At 39.4% G+C, this 23,654-nt stretch overlaps 3 protein-coding genes across 3 annotated transcripts; 1 reads left to right on the top strand and 2 right to left on the bottom strand.

The window, feature by feature from the left end:
- The first annotated feature begins 372 nt into the window (after positions 1-372).
- On the top strand, positions 373-5,901 carry LOC139882818 (probable inactive purple acid phosphatase 27). Its single transcript, XM_071867083.1, has 13 exons — positions 373-713; positions 818-905; positions 2,190-2,456; positions 2,682-2,790; positions 2,927-3,041; positions 3,546-3,678; positions 3,985-4,172; positions 4,297-4,483; positions 4,572-4,639; positions 4,771-4,858; positions 4,945-5,133; positions 5,505-5,585; positions 5,848-5,901. The coding sequence occupies exons 1-13, from the start codon at positions 373-375 to the stop codon at positions 5,899-5,901; spliced, it is 1,908 nt and encodes a 635-aa protein (XP_071723184.1).
- Positions 5,902-10,299: 4,398 nt separating this feature from the next.
- LOC139882817 (secreted RxLR effector protein 161-like) lies at positions 10,300-10,938 on the bottom strand. Its single transcript, XM_071867082.1, has one exon. The coding sequence runs from the start codon at positions 10,936-10,938 to the stop codon at positions 10,300-10,302; it is 639 nt and encodes a 212-aa protein (XP_071723183.1).
- Positions 10,939-14,266: 3,328 nt separating this feature from the next.
- Positions 14,267-14,765, bottom strand: LOC139882815 (uncharacterized). Its single transcript, XM_071867081.1, has 2 exons — positions 14,559-14,765; positions 14,267-14,509 (listed from the first exon to the last, which is right to left on the bottom strand). Exons 1-2 carry the CDS (start codon positions 14,763-14,765, stop codon positions 14,267-14,269), a joined length of 450 nt encoding a protein of 149 aa, XP_071723182.1.
- Between the last annotated feature and the right edge of the window lie 8,889 nt (positions 14,766-23,654).

Below are 23,654 nucleotides of genomic sequence, written 5' to 3'. Positions count from 1 at the left end.
TGTTTATTCTATGCATATTAAAATGTGCAACACAAGAAGGACGAGAAACATGAAAAGGGTAAGGGACAGCTGGCGGCATCTGGAGCATCAGCAACTTTGCGTATGTGAACGTCAAGAAACATAGCACCCTCTTCATGTTTTTTTATTTACTTATTCTTTAAGGTAAATAACACCCGCCACCTCTATAAAAACCACATATATTTAATGGCTATCCATAGGTATTAGATCCCACACATCCATCTCACGCCTCGATGCTTCAAACAGTCCCTCTCTCTCCCCCCCTCTCTCTATACAAATCCCGCCTCTCTTTCTTGTAAGTATAAAAAGCAAGCCTTCCTTTTTCATCCACCCAAAGCATTTTGCTTCTCCAATATGGAGCTCCACATTCCAACACAACTCGCAATCTTTTCCATTTCCATCGTCCTTTTGACTCGCTCTTCTTCTTCTTCTTTGCCGTGGTCGTCACTGTCGAATTTGCACCCGCTGGTGGTTGACTCCGCGCTTGAGCATCTCAACTATACCGCCATATCTGAGTTCCGGTTACTAAACAGAAGGCAAATTCTCCAGTGCCACGACCCAAACCGGTATCTCCAAATCAATGTCAGCGGCGACACCGCCCTTGGGGATGAAGAGTATCTCACGGTTAAGGTGACCGGAGTCTTGGTTCCAGCGGACTCCGACTGGATTGCCATGATATCTCCATCGAACGCCGAGTATGAATCATCCTAATATCTAGTTTTGAACTGTATTCGTACATGTTAGCGTTTACTCATTCACGTTCCTTCTTTTCCTTTCGTTTTGTTCTTGTGGGGTGCAGTGTCTCAGATTGTCCATCGAACAAGGCTCGATATGCAGAGACCGGTGATCTTAGTAATCTTCCTCTTCTATGCCATTATCCTGTCAAGGTAACCTTATCTAACCTTGAATCATGCCTTGTTGATGACTTATCTTCCTTCTTCTTGATAAGTAATGGAAACATAAAGTAGTGAGGGGCTAAAGAAAAAATACTGGAATTTACAAGGGCCGAAGAGAAAAGCAACTGAAAAAGAACTCATGCGGCACATGCCTTGCTCCTTTTGCCAAGACTTTGGTTCGGTCCTCACAAGTGACCCCCAAAGTCATGTCATGGTGTTCATAGCATTCACGACACTATCATATTTCATTTGGTTAGGGACATGTTGAGTTGCAACATAACCAAAAAATTAATATATTTGATAAGACTCTTCCATGATTGTGCTGTGGTGGTAGATAAAATCGGATTAAAATGATAAAATATGTGAAATTCAGTTTACTTTTCGAAATATTCTATTGATGTTGCATTTTCTCTAAGTACCATTAACCTAATTTAATTAATTCAACTATATATGTTTATACCAACCCAACCTCAAGCTTTAATGGTCGTAGCTGCTTTTAAGGTTTAAAGTATTCCTCGTCAAGTCTTCATCTGCCGAAAGAAGCGGAGAAGATAGGAGTCCTTTTTATTTTTATTTTTATTTTTATTTTTATTTTGGTCAAAAGTTTCTCTTTTTGGGTTCAAAAGAGATTCAAAAGTCTTTTGTTAAAAAATCTGCTAAAGTTTCAATCAATAAAGTCAGATTTGGTTCTGGTTGAAATATTTTGCGATGTTCTTTATCGAATTCTTTTATCATTGTTATTTTCATTTAAGAAATAAGTAATTGACTTATAGAACCATCCTTCAATAATTTACGTAACTTTTTTTAACGAAATTTATGTACTTTTTTCATTGACCATGAAAACTCCAAACTTTGATGAGTACAGAAAATAATGAAAATACTTCTCAGAGTTGGTTTTTTTATTAGTCAAATGAAGACATTCCATATGTAACTTAGCTAAAAAAAAATAAAAAAATTTGAGTAATACCAGATATTAATGAAGGTTTACAATAGTTTTTTTTCTTTTTGTTGTTGTATTTTTTGGTACATATAAGATGCTGCATGACGCCAGTTACATTGAATATTTAAGTAGGCCCTTTTTATCAAAATGCTTTAAAATTTCATCTATTGCAACCACCCTGGTATTATACCTACATCTTTTCTTTTCTTTTTTTGCAACGTCCCAAATTCCCTAAATTTCTGGTATACCTACCATCACTTGTCTATTTAGTTTTAGAGTAGGAGAAATGTTTCCACTTCAACTTTTTGGTACACGCTTATGTGCATCATTTTCAGGCACAATACTTGAGCAAGGATCCGGACTATCTGAGCTGCAAGAAGAAGGAGTGCAAGAAATACAAGGACGGTCAATGTGTGGTGACAACATGCGGCGGCACCTTGACGTTTCACGTTGTAAACATCAGAACCGACATTGAGTTTGTGCTGTTCGCCGGGGGTTTTGCAACACCATGTGTATTGAAGAAATCGAACTCTTTGACTTTTGCTAACCCGAACCAACCGCTCTATGGCCATCTCTCCAGCATTGACTCGACTGGGACCTCGGTAAGCACTGAATTGGCTAACAATTGGTGTGTTGAGCTTGCGGGGTCGTGTCGCCGACATTTGGCTCTATGAATGTCATGACAAATGTCAATTATATCATTAGCCCATGAAGTCGCGGTAACATGCCTGCATAACACACTGCGCCTGAGCGTGGAATAACACTACATAAAACACGCGAAAGCAATGCAGACTGCGACTGGTAATCATACATGCTTTAATCTGCAGATGAGGATTACATGGGTTAGTGGAGACAAAGAGCCCCAAGAGGTGCAATACGGAGATGGGAAATCACAAACTTCCGAAGTTAGTACATTCTCACAAGATGATATGTGCAGTGAGTTAACCTCAAACCCTTACTTGAAAACTCTGTAAATGCACTGGGACTTCCTTGTCACATGCAAAACAATTGAAGTGCCTTATGAAGACTCATTCTTCACTAAATTTAGTTTTGTTGGTCTAATTTTCAGCAGGTAATGTGCTACATAGTCCTGCCAAAGATTTCGGTTGGCATGACCCCGGTTACATTCATTCAGCCGTGATGACAGGACTGCAGCCTTCTACCTCTTATCCTTACAAATATGGAAGGTAGAATCTCCTGACTGAAGCTGTGTTGCTTATGAGACTGATCGGTTTCAGAGCAGCTTGAGGTATTCTTGCTGAGCATATTGCAATATCTCTGGCATTTCTACTTGATGCAGGGTCATCGAATCTGCAGTGAATGTGAATGAATGATATGCAACGGACTTGTTCCTTACAATAATTGTCTATGAATTCACGAGATTAGGTGGATGACAGAGCACCGCCAAATGCTTCTATATACCTTAGTTCTTAAAGATGAATTGTAGCTGCATGTCTGATCGAGAGAGGATCGGGTACACGGCTTTCAATAAAAATGAGCATCTTGTTATCATGACATTAGAGTAATACATCGCATGACACTGCAAATGAGTTTCCGCAAGTGGAAGTAGATGGAGTGATCTATTTTTCACTGGCTTGAATTAGATGGTTGGAAATTGAATTGATGAGAAACTTCTATATCATTTGTTGGCATATCCAATTTATTTTTCGTGATGGTTTTATGATATCTAGTGATTCAGCTGGTTGGAGTCAACAAGTTCAGTTCAGGACACCGCCGGCAGGAGGATCAAATGAACTCAAGTTTCTTGCATTTGGGGATATGGGAAAAGCCCCTCTGGATGATTCAGTTGAGCACTACATTCAGGTAAACATGCATTCCCCATAGAATGAAAAATCACATTTCTGATTGCAACATTGAAAAGATGCTATCCATGCTGTACATACACTAGGAGGAATGTGTATCCTTCAAAATTTTAAGAATGCTGATGGAAGGGACAAAATATGCCACGATTTGGGGGGGTATCATATTGGAAACCGGCTCTCCATGAAACATTATTAGCACGTCACATTCATCTGAATTAACTGTAAAGGCACAGACTAAGCTGTTTGCAAGAATTCAAACTCCCGATTATGATGGTATCGTAATATGTGACTTTATATAATTCTACAGCCAGGATCAATCTCGGTGGCAAAGGCAGTGTTGGATTATGTAGACTCCGGCAATGTGGATGCCATCTTCCATATTGGAGACATAAGCTACGCCACCGGCTTCTTAGTGGAGTGGGATTTCTTCCTCAACCTCATCAGCCCTTTTGCTTCCCGAGTTTCGTACATGACTGCAATTGGGAACCATGAAAGGTAACTAACTACTGCCAGTCGATATCCACCTCTTCCTGCATATTATGGAAGACTCAGTAAACAGCTGAACCAACATACTTAGCAGCATGCATTGAAGATGATTTATAAGTTTCTTTACATGAAGAGATTATGGGGGCTCTGGATCCATGTACTCAACTCCGGACTCCGGTGGGGAATGCGGTGTTGCTTATGAGACATACTTCCCAATGCCAACCCCAGCGAAGGACAAGCCATGGTATTCCATAGAACAAGCCAGTGTTCATTTTACTGTGATTTCAACCGAACATGACTGGTCCGAGAATTCAGAGCAGGTAAGGGTGATCGAGCTGAACCCTTTTGTTCTCACATTTGCATGTCGATGAGCTGTCATTTTATATCATGGGAATGTCATGTTGTCAGTATCGATGGATGAAAGGGGACATGGCTTCAGTCGACCGATCTAAAACTCCTTGGTTAGTTTTCACGGGGTAAGTACATTTGCTTCTGGGTAATTGTGAGTTTCACCACTTGATTTTGCGTACTCTCAAACCAAAAAAAAAAAAAAAAAAAAAAAAATCTCAAGAAAACAGAGATCAAGTGTATCGGTTGCCTCTTGCAGGCACAGGCCCATGTACACTTCTGGTTCTGGAGGAGGTGCTGACCATAGGTTTCTTGATGCTGTAGAACCGTTGCTATTGGACAACAAGGCAACATTCTATTTCTTACTCCGGTTCTCATGTAGAATAATCCGTTTATTTGTGAGATTGTACTCATCAAGCATTTGAAATCACAGGTTGATCTAGTTCTCTTCGGCCACGTTCATAACTATGAAAGAACATGCTCGGTTTACCAAAATGAGTGTAAAGCCATGCCAAAGAAAGATCAAAGCGGGGTTGATACTTATGATCACAGCAATTATAGTGCACCTGTGCAAGTGGTTATTGGTATGGCCGGGTTCAGTCTGGATAACTTCCTAGATGAGGTTAGAGTCCGTTCTCCCTCACACCTTTGTAAATAGTAAACCAACATAGCTTTTTGTCTAAACCTGCACAATTCTTTGGCAATTTCTGAAAATCCGTCCTTGTATTCACCAGTGCTTAATCCCAATTCCATTTCTTGCATTTACTTTGGCTGAATGTTGCTTAGTCAAACAATGCCATATTAACAACACCTTTCCGATTTATGGGACTTGAAATATCCAGATTCCAGAGATTTTTAGCTCGCTGTTAAGAAATTAAATGCTGATTCTGCTGCTCATATCATTCAACTTGATGCGGTTACATGGGGATTATCATTTATGTTGCTCCCATGAATAAGATCTGTAGAAGTGAAGGCCCGTTGATTTTTTTGCAGCCAAGTGACTGGAGTTTGATAAGGATTTCCAAATTCGGCTATTTCAGAGGACATGCAACTCCAGAAGAGTTACAACTAGAGGTCAGCACTCTCGAATTTTCCGTCGCCCTTCCCACAATCATCATTCGGTTTGGCTTTATGACTGCTTACTCGATTACATATGACTTCATTTATTGAGAAATTGTTCTAGTCTGTTGTGATGCTTTGAAATTAGAAACCATGTACAGTTTCTGATGTCCTGTTCTCTAAGTAGAGTTTGGAACATTAAGCAGCTACATGTTACTGCCAGCATGACGACCACGCTTACGTGCTCATTTAACTTCAATCTACATCTTGCCTGCAGTATGTGAATGCCGGCACGAGGAAGGTGGAAGACATCTTCCGCATCACCCGATAACCCGACTTTTCAAGTCAACAGGAAGGCATTGCAGGCAATAACAAGCTGCCATAGCTACATAGTTATACACTTCCACATTGTACTTTACACATTCAAAACAAACAGATAACTTGTGCTGATACACAAGCAATAAATCTTGGTTGTCCGTGCGACCTAATTGAATGCACTTGATTTGTCAAGAAGGAATACAAATTCATGATTTCAGTACTCTTGTGAGCAATCTAACGAGATGTGTTTAATGCAGGAGTGGTCTCTCCTTCCGAGTGAGTTTAGAACCACGGACTCTTGATAGTTATCATAATCTTTCAAAAATTGTTATATATTTATGTAAAATTCAGTTATTTCAACTCATGAATTTTCGTCATGAATGTGATGCAATGTAATAAAATTCAGGAATTGCTTAGTAATCCTAAAATTTTTTGAATTATTTACGTCACTATCAATAATGAGTAATGACACTCGACCAACCAACCTTGGTCATGAATATGATCAGCAAAAGCATAATCTTCTAAATTAATGTCACTGACCTAATTGACAAAAATATCTCCCCTCTCTCATCCGAAAAACAGCCGTCCAATCCATACATACCATGCTCAACCATCAATTTGAGAATTGTTGAGTCGCGACATATCACTCTATATCTGTGCTTAAGGATTTACTTCTCATTTGACTTGTCTCACCATTTCACGTAGTTGCAGCTGCAGCCACAACTCAATTACCTAGCTAGACATTTTTCTTATAGGTAATTTTTGAAATTCTTTCCCGCCGGAATGATTTATCACAATTTCCTTTGTGAAGTCGTATTGATGAAGTTCTAAGTAGTATTGACACTAACACGTGACACGTGGCACGACACAACAAGCCAACACGCCGTTTGTAAAAAAACAGAGAATTTCGACTCGTTGATACGCTTTGTATATTAAACATATATTTTTTTATATACATAATAAATTATCATTTTTATGATTATTTCAATCAAATTAATCTTATTGAAATTCACAAATAAATAAATAATTAAAAAAAGCCTAGAATGAATTTACACTAAAAACATTAATCCACCATTTATTAATATCATTATTGTTTCAATTTGACAAATTCAACTCTATTCAAATAATTCATTAAACTTGGAGAAAAAATAATCAATCGATATTCCGAACTCGCATGTTAGATTTGTCGGAAGAGTAAAAAAAACTTAAGTGGTGAATTGTATATCACAAAAAGTGGGAGTTAAAAGAGAAGAGAAGATTAGGCTTTTCTTCATTCTTCATTTATTTTTATTTTTTATTATTGTGTTTCATTTTTTCACATATATACATTTTGACATCTCATTTATTGAAAATTTTTAAAATTGATCTCGATATTAGAAATCACATATCAGAAACTTGTATGTTGGAATTCCAACTCGAGTGTCAAAAAGTGTTGGAAACATTGATTAGGTGTCAGATTTTCTGATACGCGTTGACCGAGTGTCGAAGAGTGTCGAACACGTGTCGAAGTGTCCGACACGACACGAAGGCTCTTGGAGAGAGTCGGTACTTCATAGATGAAGTTTATTGGAACGCTAGCGGCATATTGCCTTTGTTTGACAACTTCAAGCTCTCGTGATCGAGCCCGACCCACTTCATCCAAGTCCTTCACTACGCTCAACGATCTGTGAAGCACTTCGCGAAATCCATGGTTCGCAAGATGGAGATGGTGAATTGGAAACTCGACGATCGAACAGATCCGAAAATACCGGCTTTGTCCATGGCTGGTCGGTAACGCTGCAATTCACGGAGCGTTGTCCATGGCCCCAAAAGTGAAAAAAGAAAAGGAAGAAGATAGTGAGAGGAGAGAGTAACGAGAGAGGGGGTGACCGAGGACAGAGAAAAGATCTGAAAAGTGGGCTCGGATTCACCATGTGTTAATCTCTGGATGGTTCAATGCAAATCCTATTGTGGTGTGTTTAATGCACATAACATTTTCTCGCATTGCAGGGGTCCATCTGCCAGGATTTCGCTTTCCAGGTGATTACTTGTTTTCATATGTGAAGGAACTCCTGACAATATCAAGCTTAAAGAAGCTCGGGCAGGGAAATTTTAGGATATCTGGGAATGAGAGATGCTTCCGTGACTCCCTTCTTGCGTCCCCTCTCCGCTGCCAGAGTAGGCCTAGAGGCTTTGCATTCTTTTCCGTCCTATGCATGAAAATAATGATGTGCTCGACATGATTGGCAGGCCAAATGATGTGCGAGAAGCTTCAAGCTCAACCAGATAATAAAGTCAGCAAGAGAGCTATGCAATTCATGTACAGCTTCCAGGTAATTGTGAATGGGATGTCAAAGAAGGTGGAAGTACGTCATAGTGAATTTGTAGGCCATTTCTGGCCGAAGAGCATCTAAAATGATGGTTGTGACGTCATGGAGCTGATGGAGGTAAGAAGCTCAAAAGCTCTCTGCAGAGAGGACAGGCTACCGAAACTACATTGAGACCTTTTATCGAAGACAAAAGTAACTATCCTCTTGACAAGGATGAAGAATATACAACAAGCAATCAATTGAAGCTGTGGTCTCAAGGGAAGATATCTTTTTCCATCATTCTCTTATCCCTGTTGTGACTTTCCCGGAGTTGAGCTAGGAAAGCTAATGAACTACTAAATAGAAACGAAGGTTGGTCTCACGAGACAATCACTCCTTTAGCACGGACTGTTTCAAACTTTACTAGTCACTTGAACCCAATTCAACATGCATTTAAACTTATCTCTTAGATCTTCTACTAATCAGTTATTAGTCGATTGGACACCCAAGCAAAATGTAGGAATGCATTTTATTTTTACGAACTAGAGATTCAATAGATTCGTGGACTTGATTTTGTTAGATTAATTTAACGCTTTTTTGATACATTTTCTTTTTATTTCGGAGATGTTTCTGCAGGCAATCTTAATTAATTTTATATGATGCCATTAACATATGAAGGATGATCATGTGGGTGCGTAATCAAGAACATAATACTCAATAATCAAAATAGTAAATAGATTGCAAAAAAAATTAAAAAAACTAGATGCCCTAAGAAAGCGAAGCGTATCCCTATTCATCACCAAAGATTCCGCAAATTATTACTATAAAAAATATGTAAATAGAATGGACGAATGTTATAATAACGGCTTACTAATATGCAACCTACACTAATTTTTTGTATATTTTATAACTTAATTAACATGTAGGACTTAGAGAACCCGCAACTGCATCCTAAAATTCTATGCGACAGGAATTGACTTACGCGCACTAACTAGATTACGAGTTTTTCATGGGTGTTATTGTTGGCACTTAAATTTTGTCATTTTATTTAAGAGTTAATGTTATAGAAAATTAGGGATTAGTCTTTAACCCCTAAATAAAAATTAATTTTCATCAAATTGCATCACATAGAGATATTAGGAGCATTTACATTACTATCACTAATTATTGAAATTTTAAAAAAATAAAAAAATATTGAAAAAAATCGAAAAAAATCGAAATTTTTTTAATTTTTTTTTTTAAAAAAAGGCAGACCGGGCTAGGCCCAGTCCTTTTCCGTTCTCCTCTCCTCTGAATCTTTTTCCGCCTGGGCCCAAGCCCAGCCTCATTTTCTTTTCCCCAAGCCCGACCCCTTCTCTATTTCCTCTCTCCTTCACTCCCTCATGTCGGTCTTGCTTTTGGCAGGAAAGAAATGTACAAACCAGAGGAGACAAGGAATCGCGAGGGGGCAGATGGCGGCGTGATCTACGGTCGGCATCAATCCGACCGGCAAGCTGGCGGTGGCAGAAGCCAAGCACCCCGGCTGTGAGAGAGAGGGTTTTTTTTTTTTTTTTTTTGGGTTCTAGTTTTTTCTACAGATTTTGGCTTCGAGAGAGCTCGATTTAGAGAGGGAGATTGAGAGAGTGAGCAGGAAGAGAGAGCAAGCAGGCTGGTCCACTCGCACGAAGAAGGAAAAAGGGGCGAGATCTGAGTGTTCGAGAGAGTCGAGGGCGAGCTAGAGAGAGTGTGAGATTGGGAAAGTCCCTGGCCGTTGCCAGAGGCCTGGTCGTCAGTCGCCGTTCATCGCTACGTGTCTCATCCGAACCAGGTTGGCCTTCTTGAGCTATATTTGTTCATTTTTGAGGCGTTGGGCCGGAGCTCGCATCCAACCGGTTCGTGGGAGCTCCGGTTTGTCAGAAAAAGGAGATGAAATTTCGTAAGAGGTAGAAGACGAAGAAGAAGAAGTTGTCTCCTTTTTTCATTACTTTGATTTCTGTACAACATCATGTATTTAATTAATTACAAAGAAGAAATTAATAAAGGAAGTTAAATATTTTCCTATCTTTTCCTATCTTTCTAATCCTAAAATATACTTGATTCCCTATCAATACATATCACAAAATCATATCTTCCAATGCTCCCCTTCAAGCTGGTGGCTTATATATGTCCAAGACGCCTAGCTTGTTTAGAAGATATGTATGTTGTCTTTGGTAAATAGGTTTAGTAAATATATCAGCGGGTTGCTCCGAGGTCCTGATTCCTCTTGTCTCGACAATTCCTTCTTGAATCTTTTCTTGAGTGAAGTGACAATCGACTTCTATATGTTTCATCCTCTCATGCAGTACAGGATTTGCTGTAAGCTTGAGTGTTGAATCATTATCATAGAAGAGTAAAGTTGGTCCTTTAACGCGAGCCCCGAGATCCAGAAGTAGACCCCTTAACCAGACTATTTCACAAACAGTCTTGGCCATAGATTGGTATTCGGCTTCAGCTGAAGATAAAGATACAGTAGACTGCTTCTTTGTCTTCCATGAAAGTAATGATTCCTCAACTTTGATGTAGAAACCAGTGATAGACCTCCTGCTCATAGGACATGTGGCATAATCTACATCACAATAGGCCGTCATTTCCATGTTACACTTCCGAGAAAGAAGTATTCCCAAACCTAGACATGTCTTCAAGTATCTCACAACCTTCAAGGCTGCATTCATGTGAGATTGCTTCGGACTGTGCATAAATTGACTAAGAGTCTGCATTGCATAGCAAATGTTTGGCCTAGTCATGGTGAGATATATTAATTTTCCTACAAGTCTCTGATATCCTGAGAGATCTTGTAACAATGGATCATTAGAAGGAGAGGATACGCCAGTGTCATAGTTGACGGAGGTCAGTTTGGCATTTTGCTCGATAGGAATGACTAATGGTCTACAGCCTGATAATCCTACTTTTTTGATATTATCTCCATCACGAATTTCCGCTAGCTTAATGAGATTCCCTGATCTGAACGAGCTATCTTAATCCCAAGAAAATACTTAGGTGGCCCTAAGTCTTTGATATGGAAAGTAGAATGCAGATACTCTTTAAGTTTCTTTACAGCAAAATCATCATTCCTCATGATAAGGATATCATCGACATAGATCATCAAGTAAATATACGACATACCTTTTGTCCAGGTGAATAAGGCATAGTCATACTTGGATTGATTGAACCCGGCGGCTATGAGTGCATTGGTAAACTTAGCGTACCATTGTCTGGAAGCTTGCTTCAATCCATAAAGAGATTTGCGGAGACGACATACCTTTGACTCCCCCTGTCTCCGTAATCTTGGTGGAAGCTCCATGTATATTTCTTCATCCAAATCACCATGCAGGAAGGCATTATGGACATCCATTTGATGTAATGGCCAGTCACGAAAAGTAGCAATAGATAGAAAAGTACGAACCGTGACATCCTTTGCTACGGCCGAAAAAGTTTCATGATAGTCGAAACCTTCTTGCTGGGTGAAGCCTTTTGTAACCAACCGGGCTTTGTATTGTTCCACAGAGCCATATGCTCTGTATTTTATCTTATATACCTATTTGCATCCAATAGGTTTGCGATGATCAGGTAATGATACAACATCTCAACTATGATTGTCTATCAGGGCATGTAATTCAGATTCCATGGCCTTCTGCCAATGAGGATCATCTTTTGCCTCATTATAACTAAAAGGTTCTTGATCTTCAGAAATACGGCTTATGCAACATAGGTGTTCCAGCGACAATCTATCAAAGGAGACATACGATGAGATAGGGTAACGAGTACCTGATGATCTTGAAGAACCACATATATAATCTTTCTTCCAAGTTGGTGGTCGAGTAGCTCGATGAGAATGCCGCTATGGCTCCTGTGGTGTTGTGGATAATTCTTCAGTAGTTATTGTTTCTGAAGTATCCCCCAGCTGTGCTGGTTCTTCATGCGATGACTCTTCTATATGAGGCTGCTCAATGGAATCTTAAATGGTATTCTCAAAACGTGTTGGAGGCAAGATATCGACTTCTCTTGGAGGGGAAGTAATAATGAATTCTCCTCCAGAAGATGAATCTTCTTCCAACAAGAATTGCCCATTTGTCTTCTCATCTTCAGATAAATATGTTAATGAAAAAGGAAAAACATCTTCATGAAAAACAATATCCCTATTGACAAAGAAATCTCCTGTAGATGGTGCATAAAGTCGATACTCCTTTTGCAAGGTTGGATAGCCCATGAATATTCATTGTTTAGCACGCGGTGCCATCTTATCTCTATAGCCTACTGTAGTTACACAACACAAACACCCAAAAACTCTGAGTTGACTCAGATCCGGTTTTCTCCCATATAATAACTCAAAAGGTGCCTTTCCCTTTAGGATGCGTGATGGCATGCGATTGATCAGATATGCTGCAGTGACTACACAATCTCCCCAAATTTTTTCAGGAATAGAAGCTTGGAATTTAAGTGCACGTGCCACTTCTAAAAGATGGCGATACTTTCTCTCAACAACTCCATTCTGCTGGGGTGTGTAAGTACAAGAACTTTCATGCAATATCCCATTTACAGAGAACAAGGAAGCACATTCAGCATTGAAAAATTCTTTTCCATTATTAGTGCGTATCCGACGGATTGGTTTTTGAAATTGAGTTTTGGATAAGGAAAGAAAGGTCTTTAAATGAGAAAAGACCTGATTTTTGGATTGCATGAGGAAAATCCATGTAACACGAGTGTAGTCATCCACGATTGTAAGGAAGAACCTAGATCCATCATGATTTAAAGTATGATGAGGCCCTCAAACATCAGCATGAATTAGAAAAAGAATGTCATTTGCTCGAGAAGTGCTATTCTGGAAAGGAGCACGTGTTTGCTTAGCCATGGGACAAATGGGACATTTAGGACAAGGAAATGATGCACTGTGGCCCGATCTTTTATGATTAAGAAATTTCATACCATTGGCAGTAGCATTACAAAAAGAATTATTGAATTCAATAGGAGATAATTTAAAAAGATGCGAAAAATCCATCCAAAAATATAGCCCTTGGTTGACTCTACCCAAGCCCATCGTTTTGCCAGTTAAAAGAGCCTGAAAGAAACATTTATCAGAATAGAAAAGAATGTGATATGACTTTTCTTCATAGGCTCAAGCAATTGAGATTAGATTGAAATGGAAATCAGGTACGTAGAGCACATTTTGAAGAGTAACAAGGGAACTAAGCTTTACAGTCCCAGTCATGGTGACTTTGGTGGTATTTCCATTTGGAAGTTGTACTGATATAGGGAAAGATAATTTTGTAATGTCTGAAAGAAAAACCTTATCACAGACTATGTGGTCACTAGCACCTGAATCAATAATCCATGCATCCTTTGAAATTGAGTTCATCAAACAATATGATGTACCTATGAAGCTGCCTCCTTTATCAGAGGGATCCAATTTCTTCAAGGTTTCCATCAGCTCGTGATATTGTTCATGGGTAATTGATTTTCCCATTGGTTGACCCGATACCTGAAAAATTGAGGAGAATTTCCATTTTTCTTTTTCTCCTGGCTTTCCATGCAATTTCCAGCAATTCTCAATTATATGGTGCGAGCGCTTACAATAATCACAATACATTTTACCTTTTCCTCTTGGTCCATTATTTTTTGCATTTGATGTGGGCCTGATGGTGGATTGAAAAGCTTGGGCCGAAATGGGCCCATATAGGCCGTCGGATCCTACAAAGAACGGGCCCTGGGAGCCATCCAGCCCATGAATGCTAGGTGATCGTGAGCTGTCTGATCCAATTAGATAGGTGCCACGTGAGCCGTCGGATGTGGTTGGATGGATGCCATGCTAGCTGTCGGATGCGGTTGGATGGATGCCACGTGAGCCGTTCGTCCAGTTGGTCGTTGGAAGAGGTGTGATCCGTCCGATTGGTGGAAGTAATCTCCACTGTCCGTCCCTCTCCTTAAAACCGACCTAGGATTTTCATTTTCGAAAAACCCTAGATCCGCCTCTCTTCTCCCCGTGCTCCTCTATGATGAGTGGAAATGGCTCCTGGCCGCCAGGATCATTCTGTCTCCTCCCTTGCCGTGGTCCACCGTCCTCTCTTGGCTCTCTTCCTATATGATGAGTTGGTAGATACGGCCGAGACTTGGCAGAGTCTCCATTGTCAGTATTTGAGGGCGGAATGATAGGTATGCCTCGTTGAGGATGAGGAGGAACCTCGTCGCCTTCTCCCTTTCTCGCATTTGTTTGTATTGTTGTTGGATATGGTCGGGCCAGTCAAACTTTTCCTTGGCTGCCTCTAATTCATTCCATAGACCCGAAAGTTTGTTATACACCGTTGTGATGGTCATGTTCCCCTGTTTCAGATTTGAAAATTTGTTGTATAAGAGAAATTTTTTTTTTAACTTGGTCAAGTTTTCTGTACATCTCCCTTATGTTTTCCCACATCTTTTTTGGATCCTTCATCAGGGGAAGCCCAGCTACGACCTCGGGCGCGATGCAGTTTCCAATCCAGGTCCTAACTAGTTGGCTGCATCTCCTCCAGAGCCGTGCCATTCTCTTGTCGAACGGAATCGGAAACGATTCGTTGATGAAAACCTCTTTGTCTTTCATTATAAGTGCTCACCGGAATTCGCGCGACCAACTTGAATAATTGTCTTCACCTGTTAGTTGCTGACTTATGATCTTCAGTTCTGGTCCGTTGCTGTTTGTTGTATACAACGAATTGCCAGGTTCCGGCCGGCCACTGATAGCGAGGATCTGGTATGGGAAGAAACCTAGTGCAGGAGTCAGGTAGGGATTTGTGCCCTGACCCGAACCACCCAAGCCAAATCCGTGATTTGCATTTTGAAAACCCGGGTAGGGATTCGTTCCCATATCCGGTCCAGTCAACCCTTCTGTCTACTTTGGGCCGATGGTAGGATTTGCCCCATCACTGGTTCGTAGACCTCCATCGGCTCGCACGTTGCTGTGGTAGCCAGGCGATGATGCGTTGGGGATAGACCCATGATACCATGGATACGGTATCCATTGGTAGGGGTAGCCCGTGAATGGTTGCCTTGCAATAGCCTAAGCCTGCTGTTGCCATTGCATGTGCGGATGTTGGGTATGGATTTGCCTTTCTTGTTGTTTTGATGCAGGGACTATAGTAGGCGAATCTTGGTCTCCCAAGGCTTGTATTGAAGCTTTTGTTGCAGATTGGTCGACGGTAGTGGAAGGTAAGATCTCGTGGTCTTGTCATGTTGCAAAAAAAAAATTGATTCCTCTGTTAACTCCTTTTGCAGATGAGGTTCCTTTAGGCAATCAGACACTTTGATTCCTTCGGCAACACTGCTCTAGAACTTGGAGTTTGCTTATGAGGTAATCGGAGCGGAAGCAAAGAAATTAGTTCAGAACCACAGATGGCTCTGATACCATGTCAGAAAAGGAGATGAAGAAATTTCGTAAGAGGCAGAAGACGAAGAAGAAGAAATTGTCTCCTTTTTTCATTACTTTGATTTCTGTACAACATAATGTATTTAATTACAAAGAAGAAATTAATAAAGGAAGTTAAATATTTTCCTATCTTTTCCTATCTTTCTAATCCTAAAATATACTTGATTCCCTATCAATACATATCACGAAATCATATCTTCCAACAAGGTTTTGTCGGTCCTCGGGTTGTGGCCAAAGCTGTTTGTCCTTCCTTCGTATCTGTTCCAAATGCGACCAACTAGCCTCTAAGTTGATCTTGAATGTTTCTCGCGCTTGTCGTGTTGATGTTTGCCTCGAATGAGTCTGCGTTTCTTGTTGCCCGCTGCATCCCAAGTGTTTGATAAAATGCTCGAAAGAGAACGGAAAGAATATTTCACGTTTTGACATGGGATCGATTCATTCTTGCTCCTATATCCGCAAAATTATATTTGTTTTGCTTGTTTCCATTGAGTTTTTGTACGTTTATCGTGAAAGAATCATGTATCATCGAGTGGTCGTGTTTCTTTGTTCCGGCAAATGGGTTAATGGTTGCCGGAGTTCGTGGCTGACGGTGGTCAGTGCCGGTTGGAATGGACGACCGGTAGATGGTGGTGGTTTGGCGGTGGAACGCTGGTTACTCCGGTCGGTGTTGCCGTTTGGACGGGCTTCGGTGAGGAACAAGATCTCAGTGAAAGAAGGGGCTTCGAGCGTGTAGAGAACCCACGAAGAAGGAGAAGGCCAGAAGAAGAAATGAAAAGATTAAAGGAAAAAGAAAAATGAAAAAAGAATTAAAAATTAATATTGATATAAAAACGAAAAAGAAAACAAAAAAAAAAGGTTTTATGAAATAGTTTTTGTCCATCTTAGGTTATGTTAGGGTTGTTGGACCGGGCTTGCGGGTCGGATTGGGTTTATTTGGTCCGAACCTGTTTTTCCAAACATAATAATGTTAAATATTAAAAATATATTAAAAAATTTCAAAATTCAAAAAATTTCAAAATATTTTCCTAAAATTCAAAAACTCTCTAAGAACATTAAAAAATTCAAAAAAAAAAAACTTTTAGAAAATATTTAAAAAATTCGATTTTTTTTAATTTAAAAATTCGAAAATAAAAAAAATTCAAAAATGTCAGAAAATTTGAAATTTCATTAAAAATTACAAAATCCCATTCCTTAAAAAAAAAAAAAGACTTTCTGAGCTATTTTTTTTTTTTTACAAAAATAGAAGCTCCTTAACTCTAAAATTGTGCTAAAAAATTAAGTAAACTCTGAAGGATTTACTTTAGGGTTTTAATTGTCCCTAAAGACAATTACTCTTGTTTGCATGCTTTTGCTATTTGTGGCTCCCTTTAGTTACAATCAACATTTATCTTTTCCTTAACATTAAGTTCTAGCTATCCCATGAAATGTATTTGTCGCGATCAATTTTTCGGGTGGGACCACCTAGGGTTTTGGCTAATGGATTGTTAAGCCTAGACTTAACTCGGGCTCTCCCAAGCCCATATTAATTCGCGACTTAGGTTCAAGTTTTTTAACATGCAAATAGGTTTTATCTAAGAGTCACCACTAATCATTTCACGGTAGGTCGATTAGACACCTAAGTAAAATAATTGGAGGATTATTTTACTCCTACGAACTAGAGACTTCAAAAATGTTACACTAGACTTTGAATACAGAGACTTGGTTACACTAGGTTTCTCTAATACCCTTTCGGTACCATTTCTTTTTATTTTCAAAAATGTTTTTGCAAGCAACTTAAATTGATTTTAAATCTATTTCTCTAATATGTGAGGTGATCATGTGGGTGCGCAATCCACCAATTTAACACCCAGATAAACAATGAAAAAATTGCAAAAAAAACTTACCTCAAAGCAACGAAAGCATATGCGTTGTTAGATCATAATTTACATCAACAACCTAGATATGATTTCTAATTAACACATAATTTTTTTTTTTTGTTTTCACTTGATTAATGAAAATCCTGCAATATGCAATGTAATATTAACTAAATGAACTAACTCTAATGATATGCAATTTCTAATTAAATGGACCTAGTAACAATCACTAAATGACGTGTATTTCATGAATCTAATCCTATATGACATGCGCATGATTTTTTGTATTTTTTTATTCGTAATTAAAAATAACTAATGATAAAAATCTAACTAAAGTGAGATATTATCTATTTGAAGTTAGGAAATAGACTTATCTGAATTTTATCTTAACTTAGAAATTTATCTCGACATGCAATTTAATTCAAAGAAATTATCTAGCCTAGATACCATCTAAACATGCATTCCAATGTAACCAGAAAAGAATCTAATTATTTTATCATGCAATTCTATCTAGGAAATTAATTATAATATATATGATATGCAAATGCAATCTTTTTTGTATTTTCGAGATAAATAAAGCAATTAAAAGATAAACACTAAATCATTCAGAATCATCAAAGATATTATGCATCGTTTGAATCAGGGAACAATATCCAAATCAGCTTGATTATTTCGCTAATAAAATCGATAAATTGATCTTAAGTCTTAAAGATCAATATATCAATTTTATTCCTGCGTGATTAATTATTCCATCTAAAGCCTTATAGATGGAATAAAAAATCGGTGTGCAGTTGCGAATTAGGCAGTAAAATATAATTGGGAACGCATCGATAATTCAAATACGCACGTAAGATATTGAAAAGCATGTATTAGGCAACAAAATATCTAAATCAAATTTAGATATGATAATAACCTAATTCTGCCAATGATATTACCACCACAAATGACTTTACCAAATTTGGACCGAGTGGAATCCGCTCAACGGGTGACTGGCGGTGCGTGGTGGTGCTTGTCCTCGGTTGATGGTGTGGTGAGGATCAGGTCTTTGTGACTCACAGATGGACAGGATGGTTCGGCATCGATGCCTCGCTGGAAAATCTGCAAAAAGAAGAAATCTTCAGCAATTGTGTTCTTCGTGGACGTCTCTTTCTTCGGATGGGTTCCTCTCTGCTTGGACCAATGTTTATCATATCGTGTGTGTACTATCTCTGGAGAACAAGAATTTTGAGAAGCTTTTATGAATTTTGATCAAGGGGAAAGATTTAGTGCAGCCCTTTTACGCTTCTTGCAAAGAATAAAGACCAGCTCATAAGTCTTCTTCTATACAAGTGGTGGAGGTCAATAAGCTTTTCGGAGTCCAAGCGGTGATTGAATCTTAACCAAGTTCTCCATCACAATTCGGTCGTGATATAATCTTTAACCGATTTCCATGCACCATCACGATGGACCTCCCTGAAATTTGACCAAAGAACACCTGCAATAAGACAAATTCAAGGGTGACAACGACAAAAGCTCGATGAAGAATGATCTCGGATGTGGGGGTTCAACAGCCGCAGGAGCGTGATGTTGGGCTTACAGGCAAGGCTCATCTGCAAGGCTCGGACAGCAGAGCGGCGGGGCTCCAATGTCAAGGTCTCGAACAGGGAGCAGCATCAACCGTCGCGTTAGTTGGGCCCAATTTTATTCATACGAAGACGTCGTAGCTGTGTAGGGCTTCTCGTGGCGGGGAAGCAGTGTGGTCACCGAACAGGGAGGTCAGAACGGCAGCGATGCAGGGCTTTCTTGGTGCAAGCAGTGTTGTCTCCGTTGGTCAACGTGAGTGCCTCAATGAATCTTGGAGGTGCTCTCTGCCTCTCACGATTTTCAACGAGCCAACCCCGCACCTCACAAATTTTTCTCCTCCATTCTCTCTCTATTCACGTATGTTCATGCTTTTCTCAGGTTTGTGGCCGTGTCTCAATTTTTTGGTGGCCCTGTGAACCCTATGGCTGCGTTTGGTCGTCCAAATTTCTAAATGGGATAGGACTGGATAGGATAGGATAAGAAATTCATGAATTTCTTTATATCCCATCAACTGTTTGGTGAACTACGGATTTAAAGTCGGATATTCTCATATCCTATCCAATCTACTGTTTGGTGAACTATGGATTTAAAGTCGGATATCCTCATATCTTATCAAATGTATCATTTAGTGAACGATGGATTTAAATTCGGATATTTTAAAAACAATAACATTAGGAAAGTACAAATTTGCAGGTTTAATATTCACAAAATCATCCAAAACAATCTATCTTTTTCAAATTAACAGATTCTTATCGAATTTCATGATAATGCATCATAATAATATTTTCCGTTCCTTTAAAATAATCTTTTGGATACTCCTTCAGCATCAAACGTTTTTTTGAATAACCTCAATTTCAATATATTCACTTTGAAACATGAATTCTTTTTCTCTCAAGTTTTTCATTTGTTTCCATTTGTTTCATTCAACATCAAATGTTTTTAGAATAACCTCAATTTCAATATATCTTCCCTAGTTTTCTGTTTGTATCCAAGTTCATGGAACTACTTTGCCACAAGAAACGATCTCTGTAGCTAAACCAAAATTAAAATGAATTTGTAGATGTCTCTCGCGTCATCATCTCAAATGATAACCCAACCGAAATAATATACATGAACCAAAATAAGCTTTCAATCTGTGTTATCACAAGAAGAGCAAAATGTACACTTGTTTTCGGTGACTTCTCAACAGATTACAATAGTTAAATATGGACAAGAAAAATGGCAAATTTATGTTTGTAGCTACCCTAAAAGAAAGGCAAGAATTCTTTGCTTGCTGCTTCTTATTATCCTCTTATCATGGACAAATAAAAAGCCACTCATGATGATGGAAGCGGAGTAGCTTGGGCACCAAATTCAAGTGTGTCTTCGTATCTCCTTGTAAGGAAAAATAAAGTAGCTGCATCGTGTGCTGCAACTTTTGAAGAGATCAACTTGAATCTCAAGTCCATGAACACATTGTGTGGAACATGTTCAGATGATGATAGTTTATCATTGTTGGCAATCAACTAGACACTTCACCGGAGTTCCTCCTGCTTGGGCCTTCTAAATCATCACAGTTAGGCTGCTCACAAAGGCACACCAGAGGATTTGCATGAAAGTAATCCTCCTCCTTGGGCTTATGACAGTAACTCTACGATGACTTGGCTTTGCCATGTTCTTCTCATGTGCCAAATGTACATCAACTTCAAAATTATTCTGTGAAAGTGTCCCATTCTGATGCAAATCCAGTAAAACCACAAGCCTTTGATGATCTAAGAGAACGATTCTCTTAAATCCAAGATACCTGCAGAAAAATGTCACGGTTTTTTTTTTTTTTTGGTGAAAAAAAAATGTCACAGTTTGTACACAACTTTTTGAAGGAAAAAGGGATAGGCCTAATTAAATCGACTTGTTCTTCCAAGGAAAATAATGTAAGAACGCCAATCAAGTTAATACACAAACAAGCAATCTCGAAGGTCCTAAGGCAATCAACAAATAACCAATCAGTTAACTCCCCCTTCTCACATTCAATTGGGACAAATCTGCCGTAATTGACAATGACCATTTGTGATATCTCATAGTGTCTACTCAAAATAGGACAAACAAAAATCAATTCTCTGTCGCAACCCACAAAAAGACGTACATGAATCATGTTGGTGACACGAACTAAAATCATCATTAGCAGCGTGCTTGGCCATTGCACCGTTAGCTTGAAGTAATCGAATTCTCTCTAGTGGCCTCCGTCATCAGCCTCTTCGGCAATAATCACCCCCAATCCCCGCGACGAGAACCGCCAGGCGAAGGGGAGATGAAGAAGAAGCCATCGATGGAGAGAGAGACAGAGACAGAGAATCGAGTGGAGTTAGATTTAGGGCGAAGGAAGTGTAGGGTTGAGCGGGAGATGAAGAAGAAGCCATGCTTGAAAATAATGACATGCTCAACATGATTGGCAGACCAAATGAGTCTCGTATAATGTATGAGAAGCTTCAATCTCATCCAAATGCTAAAGTCGGCAAGAGAGCTATGCAATTCATGTTTAGCTTCCATGTAATTGTTAATGGGATGTCAAAGAAGGTGTAAAAGTACATCACTATGAATTTGTAGGCTATTTCTAGTTTTTTTTTTAAGCAAGCATAATTGCATTACTAGGAAACGTTTGTAGCAACAACGCTAGCATCCACACACAATAGATCTAAAAGAGTTGACAGGGGGTTATTAACCCAATTCCTATTAAGACATCCCATTCGATGGGCTTTAGCTAAGCAGTCAGCCACTTTGGGATCAACTTCAATGAAATAAAATCTAGGGTTTCCACCAAGGCCATTACCTTCGTTGCTCCGCCGATCTCACCTCCACAGATTTCGTAAAGCCATCAATAATTCTGCCCATCTTGTCCATGCAGATACAAGCTACAACACCTTTGAAGGGAGGGTGTCGCTGTTGAGATCCAGAGGAGAATTCGAGCTCTTGTCTGTGCTGTTCTAAGGTCGAGCTTTTTTCCTGGTCGTCTGCAAATTTTCCTTTTAGCTGATTTGTCCTCCCCTTGTTGCCATCATCCGGCGAGCAAGTCAGTTGAGGTTGTTGTACAGACTCTGAGATGAATTCGGTTTGTACACAATCAGCGGCATCCATTCCATTTTCAAAAAAATTGAACAGATCCAGCAAATGTGTGTCTTTTCCTTTGTATTTGGGGCAACCAGTTGTCCTGGCTCCCTTGTTGAGGCGCGGCGCAGTGCCTTTTGGAAAGGATTTTCGCATCAAGGTGCGTGAGATCCCGCCTTCTTCTTGTCTTTTCAGATTTGGGCTTATTTGCTGTTTGCTAGCACCTTCACCTTCTTTAAAATGCAGAGATGACCTCTCCCTTTGCTCTTCATTGCTACTACTTTGTGTACTTGAGTCAGTATGTAAGAGGATATTGTTTGGGTTTTGTTTGCTCTGTCTTGTATAAACAGCTCGCCTGGGCAACTTGTGGAACAGATTTAAGGTTGATTTATTGAAGTCGCCTTTTTTCTTCTTTGTGAGATCTAGTCTCGTAGGAATTGTTGTTGGCGGTAAAGCCGAGCCTTGTGGATTGTGGGTGGAACTCTCTGATTGACTGTTGTCATGCAAATGTATCTTCCTTCATTTGCTTCTGGTGGTGTTATTACACATATTTCATGGTCTTCTTCAACCTCACTCCATGAATCGTCAAACTTTGGGAGGATGGAGGTAAAGGAGTCGGTGTTCGAGTCTTGAATCTCTTTGCTTGCTGGTTGTAGCTCCGGGGTTGATTCTGAAAAACCTTCAATTCTGTGCAATGAAAGCTCTTGGTTTGAATGTAATTGTGATCTATCTATGCAGGCAGGCTCAAAAGATGCATCGATGTTGATTTTGAGAGTATCGGGGGTTGCCATATGTTGTGTAAGTTGGTTTCTTTCTTCTGATTCTTAGGTTTGGGATTCCATGTGATGAAACTATCTTGCGAACTGATGGCTCTAAAAAGGGTATGATGTGAGTTGAGGGGACTCTTTCTAAATATATGGTGATTTAGATCCTTCCAAATGCACCATAATACATTCGCAAGCAGTTCAAAGTTATGTGATAGTCTTGAGCTTATGTGCACCTGACATAACCAATCATCAAAGCGTGTTAAGCCTAGTCGATTCGCTTGAACTTGTAGGGGTGGCTTAGTCCATATCTGCGTAATCCATGGGCAGAGGATAAATATATGTTCTATTGTCTCCGGTTCCAATCCACATATTGAACATGTAGGTGCAGGTACTATTTTCCTTCTATACAAGTTCTCCATTGTAGGCAAAGCATTCTAACAAGCACTCCATAGGAAATTTTTTATCTTAGGTTGTATATTTGTGTTCCATATTCGTTTCCACAAGTCGGGGCTAACCTGGTAGGATGTTGTTGGCTGTTGATGTCGATGAGTCATTGTGTTTTTTCTATGCAACAAATATCCACTCTTCACCGTATATCTTCCTGATTTATTATCCATCCAAACCAGTTTATCTTCCGTAGATGGTAGGCCGAAAGGGGTGGCTAGAATTTCCGTCACTATGTTATGGTCAAATATATCTCGCAATAGGTCTTCTTTCCATTCGGCATTTTCAAAGTCTATCAAATCTACAATTGTGGAAGGTTCATTCCTTAACGTGGGTCCTCTTAATACACCTATTTTCAA

Source organism: Rutidosis leptorrhynchoides, unplaced genomic scaffold (genome assembly GCF_046630445.1).
Source record: "Rutidosis leptorrhynchoides isolate AG116_Rl617_1_P2 unplaced genomic scaffold, CSIRO_AGI_Rlap_v1 contig310, whole genome shotgun sequence".
In the NCBI taxonomy this organism is placed as follows: Eukaryota; Viridiplantae; Streptophyta; class Magnoliopsida; order Asterales; family Asteraceae; genus Rutidosis; species Rutidosis leptorrhynchoides.
The sequence above is the reverse complement of the archived record's forward strand: the minus strand, read 5'-3'. Positions and strand labels throughout refer to the sequence as shown.